Raw genomic sequence first — 15,798 nt, 5'->3', positions numbered from 1 at the left:
AGTTAAAAGCACCAAATAGAATTTTAACTGCAGCGTTAAGCACATATGCTACCTGCTACCTACAAAAGCTACCTGCTTTTATTTCCTTTTTCTTTTTGGGCATGATACACCTCAAATGAGATTGCATGTCTTTTATCTCAACGTTTCAGCTACAGAATTAAGACAGCAGATATATCTTTTTCTATACAGCCTATTCAACAGAGAAATAAGCACTTTCATCCCACTGCCTTTTTTTTGCTTCTACTCCCAAACCCCTAAAACTGGTATTTGAACAGCTATTTGTAAGCTGTCTATATATTAATTTTCTTTGTGTTACAGATTGCATAAGCTTCAATACAGCTAAGAGTCAAGCTAAAAAAAAAAAAAAGCAGCTTTTCAGGCCATTAGATTTTCTTCCCTATCATCAAGTAATGTTCAAGTATGCCATTAGCACAAGGCCACTGCACTACTCTTCCAAACAGAAATTGCTTTTCTCTTTCAGCAGTCTACTTTGAAGCCTTACATCCTATCAAGAGCACAAAACAGCTTTATGCAATCTCCTCCAAAAAGCAGTTCTAAGCATGAGGGACGGGAAAAGAGAAGAATGGATGCAGGTTACAATAAGAATATTTCCATAAAATGTGGTTGTATCTGCCATCTGAGCTATCACATAAAACTACTATCTATGTTGAGGCAGGAGATAGCAAAAGGCTCTGTTTCTTTTCAGTAATAATCTAGAAAGTATTTTCATCTCACAGAAGAACAACTCAAAGCACCTGCATTAGGAAATTCAGATTGTGGCTTGTATCACAGTCTCTGCAAACTCACAGTTGCCTTATGATTTAGTCTAATGCTGTTCTTCAAAAAAATGGAAAGTAGTTTAAAAGGATTTTTGTTATTTTTCAGAATCATATACCCAAGTCATTACCTGAAAAATCTCAGAACAAATTTCTTTCTCTCTTGCTTAAAAAATTGCCAAGAATTGCTCGTATTTTTTTAGCAGTTGTGAAATTGCCAGTCCCAATACTTCTAAAAGCACCCAAACCTGGCTTACTGAAACTTGCCAGCTGGTGACGCTTCTGCTGAGGTTTGCCCCAGCAGCAGCTCAGCACCATGCAGCTGTCTGTCCACTAACCCCTGCCCCCAGGTGGGATGAGGGAGAGAACGAGAAACAAAATAGAGCTCATGGACTGTGATAAAAGCTATTTACTAAGAGGAAAATGGGAACAGAAGAGCAACGATGACAAGATATATAGCTGCAATGCAATTACTTGCCACTGGATGCACAGCAACAATATCACTGCCTGACGGCTGCCAGCACCATGAGGTGTCACCACAGCAGCCTCTGCCTGGTGTCCTGGGGTACAGAATAACCTGTGGTCTAACTCAGGCACTGTTCTGGCCTCACCCCACCTGTTGCCACACCATCAGCTCTGCCTCACTGAGTGGCCCGGCCCCAGATGCTTTCTCATTGCTCAGCAACAACCAAACATCAGTGTGATGTTAATGCAGTTTTGGATGAAACAAGACAACTTCCTGATGCCAGTGTCAGTGAAATGTCACCTATGTTCAGCAATAAAGAAACAGAAGGCAGCAAAGCCTGGGAAATAAGGAATTATCAAAGAGGTAAGAGTGAAGATTACTGAAACTAGTAAATCTCATCAACCAAATATGTTTAATACCACAACAGTGCTGTAAAAAAAAACTAGCTTCTTTCAATTAGTTACTCTCATAGCAACACCTACAACTCCACAAGCTGTCCAACATTTTCATTTACACGTTCTCTCATGTAATCAAGTCACACCCAGTGCAGACACGTCTTCAGAAGTAGCTCTCAGGATCCAGTTAACAAAGCAGCTAGAGCAGAGTGATGGCTGCCATTAGAATGTTAGCCAAGAATCAGGCATTTAGGTTTGCTTCTTTCAGCGAGCATCAGAAATTCAATTTTGCTTCTTTGTGAAGAATGCAGATAGGGTCCAGCTTCCCTGAACACAAAAGAAAAACAAAAGGAAGGACTTTGCAAGCAGGGAAACTGGTCTCAAAAGATCTCTTAACTTCTGTTTCCGCACACCATGACAAAGTCAGTTGCACTGGTTCCCAGTGGCAGCGCTCCCTGTGGAAGAAAAGAATGCCCTGCAACCACAGATGTAAGGCTGCTGACATTAGGTTACTTATTTTGTTAGAAACAGGAGCAAGACTAAGTGCACTGCTGAAATACTTGCTTGAAAACAAATCTGTAAAGGACAGCAGTCCGTAGCGCCTCACCTTTGAGTTCTGCATAATCTTCATGCTAATCTTCCTTGAGCCAGTTATGATCATTTCTACATTTATCAAAACCCAATGAATATAAGAGACTGCTCCCACCCCAGCCCAAAGTGTATACCAGGTTAAGAGCTAAAAAAAAAAGAAAAAGAGAGAGAGAGAAAAAAAGAGAGAAAAGAGAAAGCTTTCTGTCACTTAATTGTGTGCCACAATACAATAGTCCATATAACCTGCCAATCACACAGGCATTGTCTGTGAAGTTCTAGCTCTAGTTTTAACATTTCTGTAACGCATTAATATGGAACATTTTAAAGTGTGAAGCTTTAAGATTTTACACCTATTTGATTAGCATTGCATCTATTAGAGCTCATCTCCTGAAATAGTCATTTTTTAAATCCTGAGCAATTTTAGCAGGGAAAGAATTCTCTCAAAAAACTCCTTTCAAATGATGCAAACATGGACTATTTCTTGTTTGGTTTGATACAGAGCATGCCATAATAGCCCACTAGCACTGTATATATTCCATGACCTTATTTTTTCAGAGCTCATGTCCTATTCCTGGGCAACAAATTCAGACTGCAAATAGAAACAAATCCAGAGCTGAGTTTGAAGCACAATTCAGGGAGGATTTCTCACTGCAGGAGCTTAGTGAAAAGATGGATGTGTCCTGAGGTCTCTATTCTGGACTATCCTCTGAAGAGGCCAGAGCAACAAAATGAACAGCAATTGTGCTATATTCTGTTAAGTATAAACAGTGTTCTGCATCAATGTTCTGCATCAGTGTTCTGATCATTTTAAACATCTGCTCCAGGGCTAGACTGAATACTTACTCATTCAACAGAAAGAAAAAAGGAACTAGGTTCTCTGATGGTGAATTTGGATGCTTTCCATGTACTGGAACCTGAAGCTCATATCAAGCTCCTCAAACCTGTTGTGTTGATCAAGTAACATGCTATCAAAATAAGGCCAAGTTTCAGAGGGCTAACACCATTTGGAAGATACCACGGAACTTAAACATCCATAGCAGACAGAATAAAATTATTGAGGTGTGCAGGTGTGTGAGGTGGTTGGTACACTTTATGAGAGTCTCATTTGTATCTTACCTTTCTGATTGTGCTAGAGAAGGATAAACTGTACGGGTTATCAGAAGAGCTGTTCTGCTGATAACTAGAAGAATAGCCATCAGCCAGAACTTGACTCTTAAGAAAGCAAATTGATATTTCTACTCTACATAAACACAGGAAAAAGTAAGTATTTTACAACAAGGAATGGCAGCGTCTACAAATAGAACACAATGTTACTAAACATCCTGAAATAAGATTGAACAGATGTCAAACATCTACCTGGAATGATTTTTAATAACCAAGATGCATATATCAGCATTTTCAAAATAATTATTCAGCTTTAGAAAGTATATATTTTAGAAGAAAAGGGAGCTTCTCATATGTTTTACATCAACAGTTCAAGACATTTCCCATCCATTCCAGACTGATGCTACAACGAGCTCTGTGGAAGGCAGAGTTTTGGAGGACCCACAGGCTCTGCAACACCACATTGACACTGGGTGGAACAGAACAGGACCAAATCCCCCTGGATAAGAACACAACTGAAAGGCAGTTTTTGAGGTTTGCTATTCTATGATTTCATCTAGCCAATGACAAAGGCAAGTAAAGGACACACATTTATGAATTAAATAATGCAGGAGCTTAACTATTCTTCCTCTGTTATCAGCAGGTGCAGATTTTCTCCCACATTTCCATCTCTTTGGCATGGAAGAACTTAATGATCCTGCTCCTTTGCTGCTTAATTGAGGCCTCAGCTAGGTATGTGACAAAACTCCACAGAAGAAATGGAAGGAAAAGAAAATGCCTGCTTTCCCTCTCGACAGAAGACCTGGCTTTTCATCTGGGAATGCACAACCACAGACCTTTAAAATGCCTATTACGATACAGTAACTCGCACTATAAAGGCTAATATATACTGAAGAAGAATTTCAAGAAATAGCTGCTGTCTCTATCAGTCTTCTGACCAAACATAAATGAAGGTATGTAAGGTTAGGGTGGTCACTCCATCAAAACATCATTTTCTGGTTTACTGATTGAAGCATGAACTTGGAAGAATGAACTTTTTTCTGATTAGTTTTTCTCTTTCCTATGTGATACCCCATCACAAAAGCATGAAATTCTATCAATGCTTGGTAGACTGTTCTGTTTCAATCATTTTATTTCATCTGTTTTAACTACTACAACCAAGCCATAACTTACTCTTAAGTTTATCCCACTTCTACTTCAGAATGGGATTCAGAGAAAAGGCTTTTAACCAACCTAGAAAAAAGTTAGTGAGTACTGCAAGTAATTCACATCATGATTCGGGATCACCAATACTTTCATAAAGCAAAAATATCCTCCTTACACTTACTGAAAATAATCTACAAAATAACAGTGCCCCCCAAATCCAATCCTTTGTGTGATATTTAATCAGATAAACAGAATTTCAGTAAAACTAGTAAAACAGATCTCTACTTGAAATGTCTGTATTTTCAACTAACGTTGATTACTGTTAATGTTGGTTACTGCTGCCATTCCCTGGACTGCAACAATTGCGAAGTGGGCAACTAAGGTGAAAATGAACAGCACAAAGCAAGAAGCCTGAAATGAGTCAGACCAAGCAGTTAGCAGAAGGAAAACCCTTCCTGTCCAATAGAAAATTGCATTTTTTTTATTCCATTTGTCCTGCTTTTTTATTTTATTTTTCCTTTTGCTCTCATATATATATATGTGGAATGTGCTTTGGAAACAGCAAAAGAAGGGAGCGTCAAAACCACCCACCAGACAATTGTGCTATTTTTAATAATTTATGATATGTCCTAAAACAAAGATCAAAAGGGAACATATCCAGGCATTTACATTCAATTCCACATTACCTGATGACTAATTTGTAAAGAGTGAAAAACTCTTCACAACTCAAGCCAAAATCATCTGGGGATACTTTGATACAATGCCACAAAGGATACAAGCAGGAAGGCAGCAGGAGTTACAAATGGCCAAGGTCCATTGAAAGTGCTAATAAAAGAATAATGGAATTTCCTTGTTCTATGAATAACAAGGGTTTGATACAGGAGAATTTCAATACGGAGAAGAATATCAAAGTTTCTGGATCATCAGATGCCTCTCCTCATTAGATATTAATTTTCTTACTACTGCATTTAACTTAGTAAGCTTCAACTCAAAAAAATAACAATCCCATTCAAAATCTTGTCACACTAATGTCCTTTATGCTTCACATTTATCTATTTTCATAGATCCTTAGCTTTTGCTTTATCAGGTCTCACAGACAATCAAAGATGATCCATAGAAAATACTTCAAAGAGATGGATTCCACTTGAAATGATACATAATTAATAAAATTGCAGAATATCTACTGTTTGACAACTTTTTCTTTTTTTTTTTGAAACTGTAAATGCCAATGTAGGTGGGAACTGTGCAACTCTCGTAGCAACAGCCTGTCTGATGAATTTAATCCACTGATATATAGAGAATGTATTTACTTCTCACAGCTGTTCGTATAGCTATGCACACACTTTGCATGTGTTCATACATAGACAGACGTGCATACATACACTCTTCTGCTATGTTCTTCCCCCAAATATAAAACTCAGCTCTTTTTTCCACTGTATATTTAGTTACACATGTACACTTACAAAATGGCACATGCTCTGCAAAACAGAAGCAAAGACAGTGATGTCATACTGCTGACAAATTGTTGAAGAATCTAGTGTACTTGCCTAAAAAAGCATGCCCACAGATGGATCCAAGATTGGACAAACTCCTTGAAAATATTTACAAGTTTTCTTAACTCTCTCTTCAAACTGTTTAATGCATTCTTTCTCATAAAGTCTACACAAAAGCATTGTGATTATTGGCATCACAGAAATGTTGTAATGGCTGCCTTTCAACCTGATTTTATTGTCTCTGACTCGTGGTACTCCAAAATCTCCTTGTAACAGCTTTAGTTCTTTGACTCCACATTGCATGACTCTTTGGGAAGTGATCTTGCCTTCTTACCCCCGTGATACAAGATGCAGCAAAGAATAATTCCAGTCTTTCAGGGTTCACAGACTTTACAAACAAGGATCAAATTACAGTTACAACAACTACTTTTCTCCAAACAACCAGGAGGCAAAAACAGCATCTTTCAGTGATAGCTTCAGAATCAATAGACAATTCATTAGTATCAGACATCTCACGGCATAATTGACACAACAGTCTAAGTATCATTCAGGAATAACATAGCTTCCGAATAGAGAGAAAAAAGAAGGAAATCAGATAGCACACATGGTCACTTTGCACAATTTATCGACAATCTATAAATCATACTTCTAAGAGGTTAAAGCAAGTTACTGATTCCAAAAATCAGAAAATGCAGCTTCTCAAGCTTGGTGTGAAGAAACCCAAAATCATTCATATGACAGCATAATTTAAGTAACATGAATGCCTTCAATTTTCAATTTTATTTCATTTTTGCATGAACATAAAATATAATTACTATGGACATTTGGAATTACTCTTAATAACAAATGTAGATAGCATATTTTTCCTTACCTTATGATCATATGGATTGTATGAATGAAACAGCTGGGACAGATCCTTTGTTCTTCGTTTTTTCTGAAAAGTAATATTAATAAATGATCTCTGTTAGAAGAAGTAAAGGAAAAAGAAAGAAACTATGGATTTAAAAAGTTGCATGTAGGTACAAATTCTATTCCCACTTCGTTAATGGAACTCTGTATGAAGAGTTGTGTATGCAGATCAAGGATGCTAAATATCACAGGAAACAACTAATATATTAGCAATGCTAAGAACATAACCTTCATAAAAATAATAATATATAGAACAATAATATAATATAATATAATATAATATAATATAATATAATATAATATAATATAAATATAATATAATATAATATAATATAATATAATATAATATAATATAATATAATATATAGAACAATATATAGAATGTGTAAACAGTTCATGTTTGTTTTAATTTCTGAACAATAAAACATAACTAAAGTTTTAGAATATAGATAAACTTTGAAGATCAGGCTCCAATCTTGCAAAGAGCTGTCTGTTATTCCAGTGTTTACATGCACTCTTGCTTTTCAGTGATTCAATTTGAAGGAAGGAGGTTTAAAGATGAATCATATACTATTTTTCTATCTCTTGATGATAATACTCTCATTGCCTTGACTGTTGAAAATTAATAGGTAGTATGCCATTAAATGCCAAGTCAAAGGGAAAGAGGTTCTTTCTGTTAAGGACAAAGCTCAAAGACAAAACCTGCTTAATCCAGTTTCTACTGAAATCAGTGCAAGACCTTTCAGTGATTTCAGCAGATGTTAAATAGAAATCTCACCTGCATTCTATAGAGAGAGGCATGGGAAAAGGAAAAAAAATAACACTCTTCATCTTGAATACAGAGATGAATCACATGGAAGTTCAGGGTTTCATTATGTCAAAATCTACGTTAACTTAATTAATAGGTCTGGAAGGCAGAGCATTCCATGTTGGAAACTGGAAAGAGGAGACAAGAACTCTTTGCTTGCAGTCTGTCCTGTAGTTTTGTTTTAGCAATCAGTGAATGCAGTTTTCCAGCATGCTGTTAACTAAATAGCTGAATAACTGCATTTTGGGAAGCTACGGGACAGTTCTGTCATTTTTGATTATACATTTTCTTTCCACACATTTTTATTTCCTATTAAATGTTCAGATGCACTCAGTTGTACAAGCAGTAGTTTCAGTTACTAGTACAAATTTAAGACAGCTGCATCATCCCAATTTCAAAGTATCAGATTAATATTACTACTTCTGTGAGGTCACTAGCTCTATTTCAGTTATAGCCACTAAAGAGTCAAAATAATTGCCCCTATTTGACGAAGAGAGCTGAATTTTGTTTTCAGTACGGAGGGTTGCTCCTCTTATAGACAGTTCTACCACAGCAATACAGCACACCTAATACACCTAACCAGCTTTGTTACTGTGAGATTACCAAGCAACTTTAACAAAGTAATATTAATAAAGACATTTTTGATGGTGTAGAATTCCTCAGAGATCTAATATGCCAAAGAAAAGATCTCTCTTAGTAGAGGAACCTTGGCCCTCTAATCCGTATTAATACCTATCTTATTTTCAAAGGAATAAAAACACTCTAACAAAGGGCTCTAGTAGTACAACTCAAATTCCATTCCCACCCTGCAATGACTTCAATCCTTGTACAATTATGCACAGCAACAGTACTTACAATACTATAAAAAAGATTTAGAGAAATGCCATAATAAATTGAAGAGTCATCAAAATGATTATTTAAAAGTTACTTAAAATTAATTTAATATATAATCATGCAAGAAGTATTTTAACAAGGAATCTAGAGATCTCCACTAAACTTCCTAGGAAAACGAAACAAAAAACCACCAAAACAAAATTCAGAAAATAAAGGCTACTGAAGGCTACTTCTCTCATTTCCATTTTGACTGCCTACAAAGTGAGTTTGAATACTTTCATTGAAGTACCTTCAGTAAATACCAGTAAAAATTTATGACAGAAAACCCTCATTCTTCACCCTCACACACTAGACAAATTGCCATTTACACTGCCACTGCAGTACTCCGTTGGCCATGATGCATAATGAAGATGCCCACTGTTACACTCTTACACTGTTACGTTCACCACCATCTTCCATTTTTGTATTTAGGAGACCACTCACTCACAGAAGGTAGAAGTTTTGCATTTATATGGTATGTTGATTATGAAACAAAGTGTTCCTGACTGAGGAAATGCTGAAAATCCATGAAAAAGAGCAACATGCAATGGAGCTGCTGAAAAACGCCCCCAGAAAAGTCACAGGATGTCCTGCATGCTTAGTTCACCTAAATCTAAACAGTACTTGACTGGGTTGTAGGAACTTTGGATACATTAAGACAAAGATGCTTTAATTACAGAGTTGAGGTTGACCAGTGATAATTTGTGCCTTTCTAGAACACCGAGTTCACTCAACTCGGATTTATTAATAAAAAAAACCCACAACAAATATAAAACATTTGAAAGTGTTTTTACCATTTTCAGAGACGAAGAAACAAGCACTGGGTTTAAGCTGCTATAACAGTAACCCCTTCAAATCCTTAAATGTAAAGTATTAATCATAAGTTTTTTAAATGGAGAAAAGGCAAGGTTCCCAGCTCACCTGCAGAAGGAGAAAAGCACGAGAGCTGCGTCAAAGCAGGCCTCTCCACATCCAGACATGACAAGAAAGCAAGGAGATAAGGTTCATCTTTCTCTGCCTCTAAGGCACTATTCCAGACACTAAACTTTCTGTCTTCCTTTTAGTTGAGCCTATTGATAAGCATCTCCCACGACTTTCCTTGATGCAGCTTGACCCCTATGTCTCTCTACTCACTACTAAGCCAGCATCCTTTTCATACTGATCATTGAAAATAGAGTATGTGATCGTGCAGACATTTTTTCACTTCTCTGCTTCAACACATTCTTAAAATGTTAAATTATACAGGAGATACAATGCACACTTTTTATTGTTAGCTGAAGAGGTATGTAAAAGATTGACAAAGAGTAGATGAAAGTGGACTTGCAGGACTGAGTTTTATGTTGTACAATCATATATTTTACACAAGGCCATGATGGATGGCCTTCCTGAAGTACAGCACAGCTACAGTAAATGAACTATTTCAAGCTTATTACTGAAATACATGCAAGTAATCAAGCACTTCTCAAAAGACAGGCAGTGTTCAACATGCAACTATAAAATAAAAAACAAAAGAAAATACTTCATTAAATAAGCTGGGAAATGGAGTAACTACTGAATGCTAAACACCATGGACTCACACAAGTATATTAGACTTTTCTGTTGATGTTCTTTCCTTATTTGGTTCATAATTACCTGCCTTGCAGATGGCACTAATGCAACTTGTAAACTGCTTGCTTTCTTTTAAGCATCACAGACCTATAAAGTTTAGTGTGAAGGAGAATTCAAATACTGCTCAGATACTTTTATTACAGATTACTTAGGAGAAGCTAACAAATGGAATACTCTCAGTTTTTCACCTAGTAATAAAGAATTTCAAGATTACTCCCCAATATGAAATGAAGTTCAACAACATTCAGTTTTAGTATGTCCATTCACCACCTTCAAGGTTCACAATAATTCTAGTCAAATATCACAGATCTGCAGATTCCACCAGTTTCACTGAAGGTGTAAGCCTCAACTACACTGCCAACAAAATTCTCTCTCTTTTTTTTTTTCCTTTCTAATTCCATCTCTTACAATCCCTCTCTTCTGTACAGTACTTGTAAGAATTAAAACAACATATAATTTCGCCTCAAGAACCTGACTTGATTTAGTCCTTATAAAGCATCTCATACTCTAGAGCATAATACCAAACAATAGCAATGACTTTTTTTTTCAAACAAGTCTAGAAAGCCACACCACTTACTTGTATAGAATATAATGGATTAGCTAATTTAGAGATGAAACCACATCAAACTTTGTAAGCTAGAATAGAATTTAACCGTACTATGAATCGTATACCTACTGAAAGTTTTGTATAAATAATTCTTTTACTTTATTATTTGTGGAATCCCAGTTTATGGTTCAAGACTGAAAAAGCAAGGGACAAAAAAAGTGGGAGCCAGGTTACAAAATGCTACTGGGGAGAATAAAGTAAAATAGGCAGTTTTTTTACTATTAAATATTATATACAGGCAGTGTTCTTGTAAATGTAGTCCACAGAGTCCTGTGTTTTATAGGAACCATGGCAAAAAATGCTTTGATAGACTGCAGAAGAAGGAAGTCACCTTCCCCAGTATCTCAGTGTAACAGACACTTCTTTTCAAAAGTAAGCAAGGAAATAGCAACTTTCTTTTCTGAAACAGTGTGTGCCCAATGCACTTTGTGACATGGAATTTAACTTCAATAATGTACTTGTCCAGAACAGCAATGAAGCTGTATCCTCCCCCCCACTCGGTAATTCAGGGCCTTAGGTAGTTCCAATCCCCAGAATGTTATAGGAGAATTGAGTTAGGAGCATCCTATCAAAAGACACCAACTGGTCTAATTTAAACCTCCAAAGAGTAATTTGGCAAAATAACAGAAAGATGCAGCATCTACTGTAACTGAGGTATACTTAAATGCCTTGCTGGGAGATTCAGCCCATAAATTTTTAAATCTCTGTACCCAAACCACAACATGGAAAAGCGCCAAGTCACTGAAACTGCCAGGTTACACAAGTTTACAGATTGCCTTTTGTTCTGCAAAACAATTGTAAGAAGTGATCAGAAATTAATGAACCTTTGACCTTGAGTTATCCCATGCATTGCCTTTGGGTAAGCCTGAAAAAAATATCGTGACCCGGTCAGATTTTGTGGTAAAACCAGTGTTCATTATGGCTTTGTGTCTGTGCTCTGCAAAGTATGGAAGGGCAGGAATGATAACAGAATCGCAGAATCGCAGGGGTTGGAAGGGACCTCTGGAGATCAGCTAGTCCAAACACCCTGCTAAAGCAGGTTCTGCACAGTAACTTGCTCAGGAAAGCATCCAAGTGGACTTTTAATCTCTCTAGAGAAGGAGACCTATAACCTCTACGCTGCTAGTACCAGTGCTCTGTCATCCTGAAAGTAATACAATCAGATGGAACTTCCTGAGTTGTATTTTGTGCTTTCTGTCCATTGTCCCGTTGCTGGGCACCAACAGAAAGAGCTTGGCCCCATCCCTCTTGACTCCAATACTATAGATATTTGTAAGCATGGATAAGATCGCCTCTCAGTCCTCTCTTCTCCAGGCTGAACAGTCCCAGGTCTTTCAGCCTCTCATCCAGACCCCTAATCATCTTTGTGGTGCTCTGCTGGACTTTCTCTAGAAGTTTCCTGTCTTTCTTGAACTAGGGAGCCCCAAACTGGACACAGTACTCCAGATGAGGCCTCACCAGGGCAGGGTAGAAGGGGAGGATTACCTCCCTCAACCTGCTGTCGTATCTTTTCAATGCACTCAAGTATACCATCTTCTTGGCCACAAGGCCAGGCTGCTGGCTCATGGCCAACCTGCTGTCCACCACGGACATCCAAGCTCTTCTGCATAGAGCTGTTTTTCAGCAGGAGAGCCCCTATAACCTGTACTTATGCACGTGGTTATTCCTCACCACTTGTAGAACTCTGCACTTGCCCTCGTTGAAACTCACTAGGTTCCTCTCCAACCAGCCCTCCAGCCTGTCCAGGTCATGCTGAATGACAGCACAGCCTTCTGGCGTGTCAGCCAATCCTCCCAGCTTTGTATCATCAGCAAACTTGCTGAGGATGCCCTCTACCCCTTCATGCAGGTCACTGACTACATTGCACAACTGACCATTTCAACCAAAATCTTCTTTTTTGCTAGTTCTGAACAGATGCATCAGACATCTCTGGGGATTTCTGTGTAGGGGCATCAGTTTCAGCTCTGAGGTGAGTGTCCACCATCACACTGCCAGAGATCAAGAATTCTTCCCCTGGTTGTGAACTTGCTAGCAAGGCACAGAGCCCTGACTGCACAACAGAGTGCTGCTCCCAGCAGGGAGAAAGCAAGCCTCCTATTGCCTTCCCCATACACCACAGGCTCCCACTTCCTATGGCTAACTCAATTTTACTGTCTTTCTGATTATATCTATAATGAAGCAGGCAAAATCACTTCGTGAGTAGTGACTCTTAACTTAACCTACCTGCATTACTCTTAAAATAGACACACATAACTGCACACACCTTTACTAAAAATATCAATCTAGAAAATGAACCACAAATGAACCACAAACATTAAATTGTATTCAGGATTATGGCAACACAAATAATCACTGTTTTGCATTTTAAGAAGAGATTCCTATTCATGAAAAATACAAATGTTTTCAGAAAAACAGCATAAGATCTTCCTAAGACTATGTGCCAACCTATTTGAAAATAATTTCTTGAAGGGTCAATTTTCCATTAAGCTACAGGCACTGTGATTTTCTCCTGAACTCTCATAATTTCAGCTATGTCAGACTCTGCAGTCTCGCATATTTTACACATCTTAATGAATTCCTATTCCTTCCAGTATATTTGTTCTTTAATTTAGCATAGGATTAACATTTGTTTTTCCTATCATTCTCCATAACAAAATCTCCCCCCTGGCAGAGGATAAACTACACAAAAATTACAAAGAAGACTTTCACAAATAAATCTATTACAAAAAAGGGCCTTCATGATAACTTATCCCATGGGACCTTACATGTTAGCTGTCTTCACTGGATATACTAAGTTAATGCTGTGTTTCACTTCTGCTAGATTTCTGTATCTGAAATTCAAACTCAAATTTTGATCTTGTACCTCAATCTCTGTAAGGTGAGCAAATTCTAAGGGTGCCACTCATGTAGGAAAATTCTTTAGCTCAAAAAGACCTCACAGATGAAATTTGGCTTGATGTACCGGCCATATTTTGAATTAGACTGACAATGAATCAGTAAAAAGGTTATTGGTCATTTGGTCATCCAATTGGAATTGGAACTGCACTTCTACAAAAAAAAGAAAAAAAAAAAGCAGAATGATTCACAAGTTGTATTTTAGTCATGAAATGATACTTCCATACACATTATACTTAGGATATACCTAATACCTAATCCTATACTTAGGATATAACAACAAGTGCAGAATGATGTTAGCTGATAAGATACAGCGTGGTATGGAATACAGGGCAGTAAAGGATGCTCAAATGCTTGCATACCTACAGACACACATATTGATTGGACACGTAAAAACTGCCCCAGGTCTCCATTCCCTGCTTCATCCCAACCTGTTATTCAGTTCTTCACCCTATTTCCAGGTGTACAGTATTTCCAAACCCCACACGGACTTTCAGTTCGCTCACTGCAGGTGCAGGTACCAAGGCAGTGGAAGATCCAAGTTCCAAAACACTCAGCAACCCCACTGACTGTGATGGCTCTGAAGGGGCATGCTTATACTATCAAAGACAGATGGGGTTCAGGAAAGGGCCACCAAGAACCCACCTAAGGACATTTCAGTGTCTTTCCATTGCAGATTTCATAGACCATCATAAATGTGACATGATTTATTAATTATGGACAAGCTTAGTCACCTCCATGATACAAAAATAATAATAATAATAATATTGATAAGTCTGTGATTTTTTTTTTTTTTTAGAAATATATTTTTAACTGGATTTATGTCACAGGTAAATTCTTTTCCTGGAGTCTAAAATACCAGTTACAGATAGATACAAAAATTAATACACTCAACCAGAACACATTTATGCTACACAGCAAAGCTAATAAGCAGTAAAGCTTAAACCATTTCAGTGACATAATTAATATCAGACCTGGAAAGACTATTAATTTGCTATCTGTGCTAAGTCTGAATTATTAAAATGAAACCATGCTCTCATTTGAGGAATTTCAGAACTGCCAAATCTAAGGGTTTTTTTTTTTATTTCTTTGTTTTCTTAAAACAAACAGTTGTTTTTTTTAATGTTCTGATGCATACATCCATTTTCATAGACTAAGAGATGGACAGTATTCACTAATTCCTACAGCCATTCGCACTGTTTCCAACGCCAAGCGGACTGGTTCATAAATGTACTATAATTCTTAACTGAAAAAAAAAAAACAAACAGATTTCTGATATTACCTAACTAAAATTCAAGTACAAATGACAGAAAGCCGCACTTAACATTTCCATGTTTTTTCTGCTTACTTATGAGTCATTGAAGAGGAAAGAAGGAAAGAAAATAGAAATATACGTTTCCCTGTACGCATCTGTTCTGTAGGTATCCATGGGTATAGATGGCAGCATAACAGAAAGCAGCAGGCTAAAGACAAGAATGCTAGATATTGAAAAAATAGCATACAAAGTTTTTTGAGGACTGACAAGCTGAGCCTAGTAGTCATGTCAAATCTGTGTTGTGGTTTCACCCAACAGCAGCCCAGCACCACACACTCGTTTGCTTACGCCCTTCCTTCAAGTGGAATAGGGGAAGAACTGCAAAAAACCCCACAGAACTCATGGGTTAGAGTTTAAACTATTTATGATAGAAGAGAAAGAAAAGGATAATAGTTATGACAAATTTACATATTTACATATATGTAAACATACAAATTTACATATATATGTAGGCTTATAACAAGAGATGCACAAGCAATTGCTCAGCACCTACCAACTGACACACCAGCTCAACTGTCTCCCACAACAAAACCAGATTTTCAATTCAGCACCTGGTCAAATGAACTTAAGGAATTTGAACTTGGATTGCATCCAGCTCAAAAATAAAACTGTTTTTATATTTCCGTAAAATTCTGTTTAGTAGCTTGAATCACAAAAACTGTTTACAGGTAATTACCTTCCTTTCACTTCATCACACAAAACCCCAGTTCTGGCTACATAGTGAATGCTAAGCACTGGAGTAGATTTAAAGATATAGGAGTCTTAAAGAAGAAATATTTTTACCATCATTGTAATGGGGGAAAAAAAAGAAC

The 15,798-nt window shown here is 37.2% G+C and overlaps 1 protein-coding gene across 3 annotated transcripts in view; it reads right to left on the bottom strand.

The window, feature by feature from the left end:
• CDKAL1 (CDK5 regulatory subunit associated protein 1 like 1) overlaps positions 1-15,798 on the bottom strand; it is a 361,348-nt gene that overhangs the window by 79,025 nt on the left and 266,525 nt on the right. For all 3 annotated transcript variants that reach the window (XM_048940100.1, XM_048940101.1, XM_048940102.1), the window contains one exon: positions 6,843-6,905. In XM_048940100.1, the coding sequence (XP_048796057.1) occupies positions 6,843-6,905 (63 nt within the window). The remainder of the gene's footprint in view (positions 1-6,842; positions 6,906-15,798) is intronic.

Source organism: Lagopus muta, chromosome 3, assembly GCF_023343835.1.
Source record: "Lagopus muta isolate bLagMut1 chromosome 3, bLagMut1 primary, whole genome shotgun sequence".
In the NCBI taxonomy this organism is placed as follows: domain Eukaryota; kingdom Metazoa; phylum Chordata; class Aves; order Galliformes; family Phasianidae; genus Lagopus; species Lagopus muta.
This window is presented reverse-complemented; position numbering and strand designations above follow the sequence as displayed.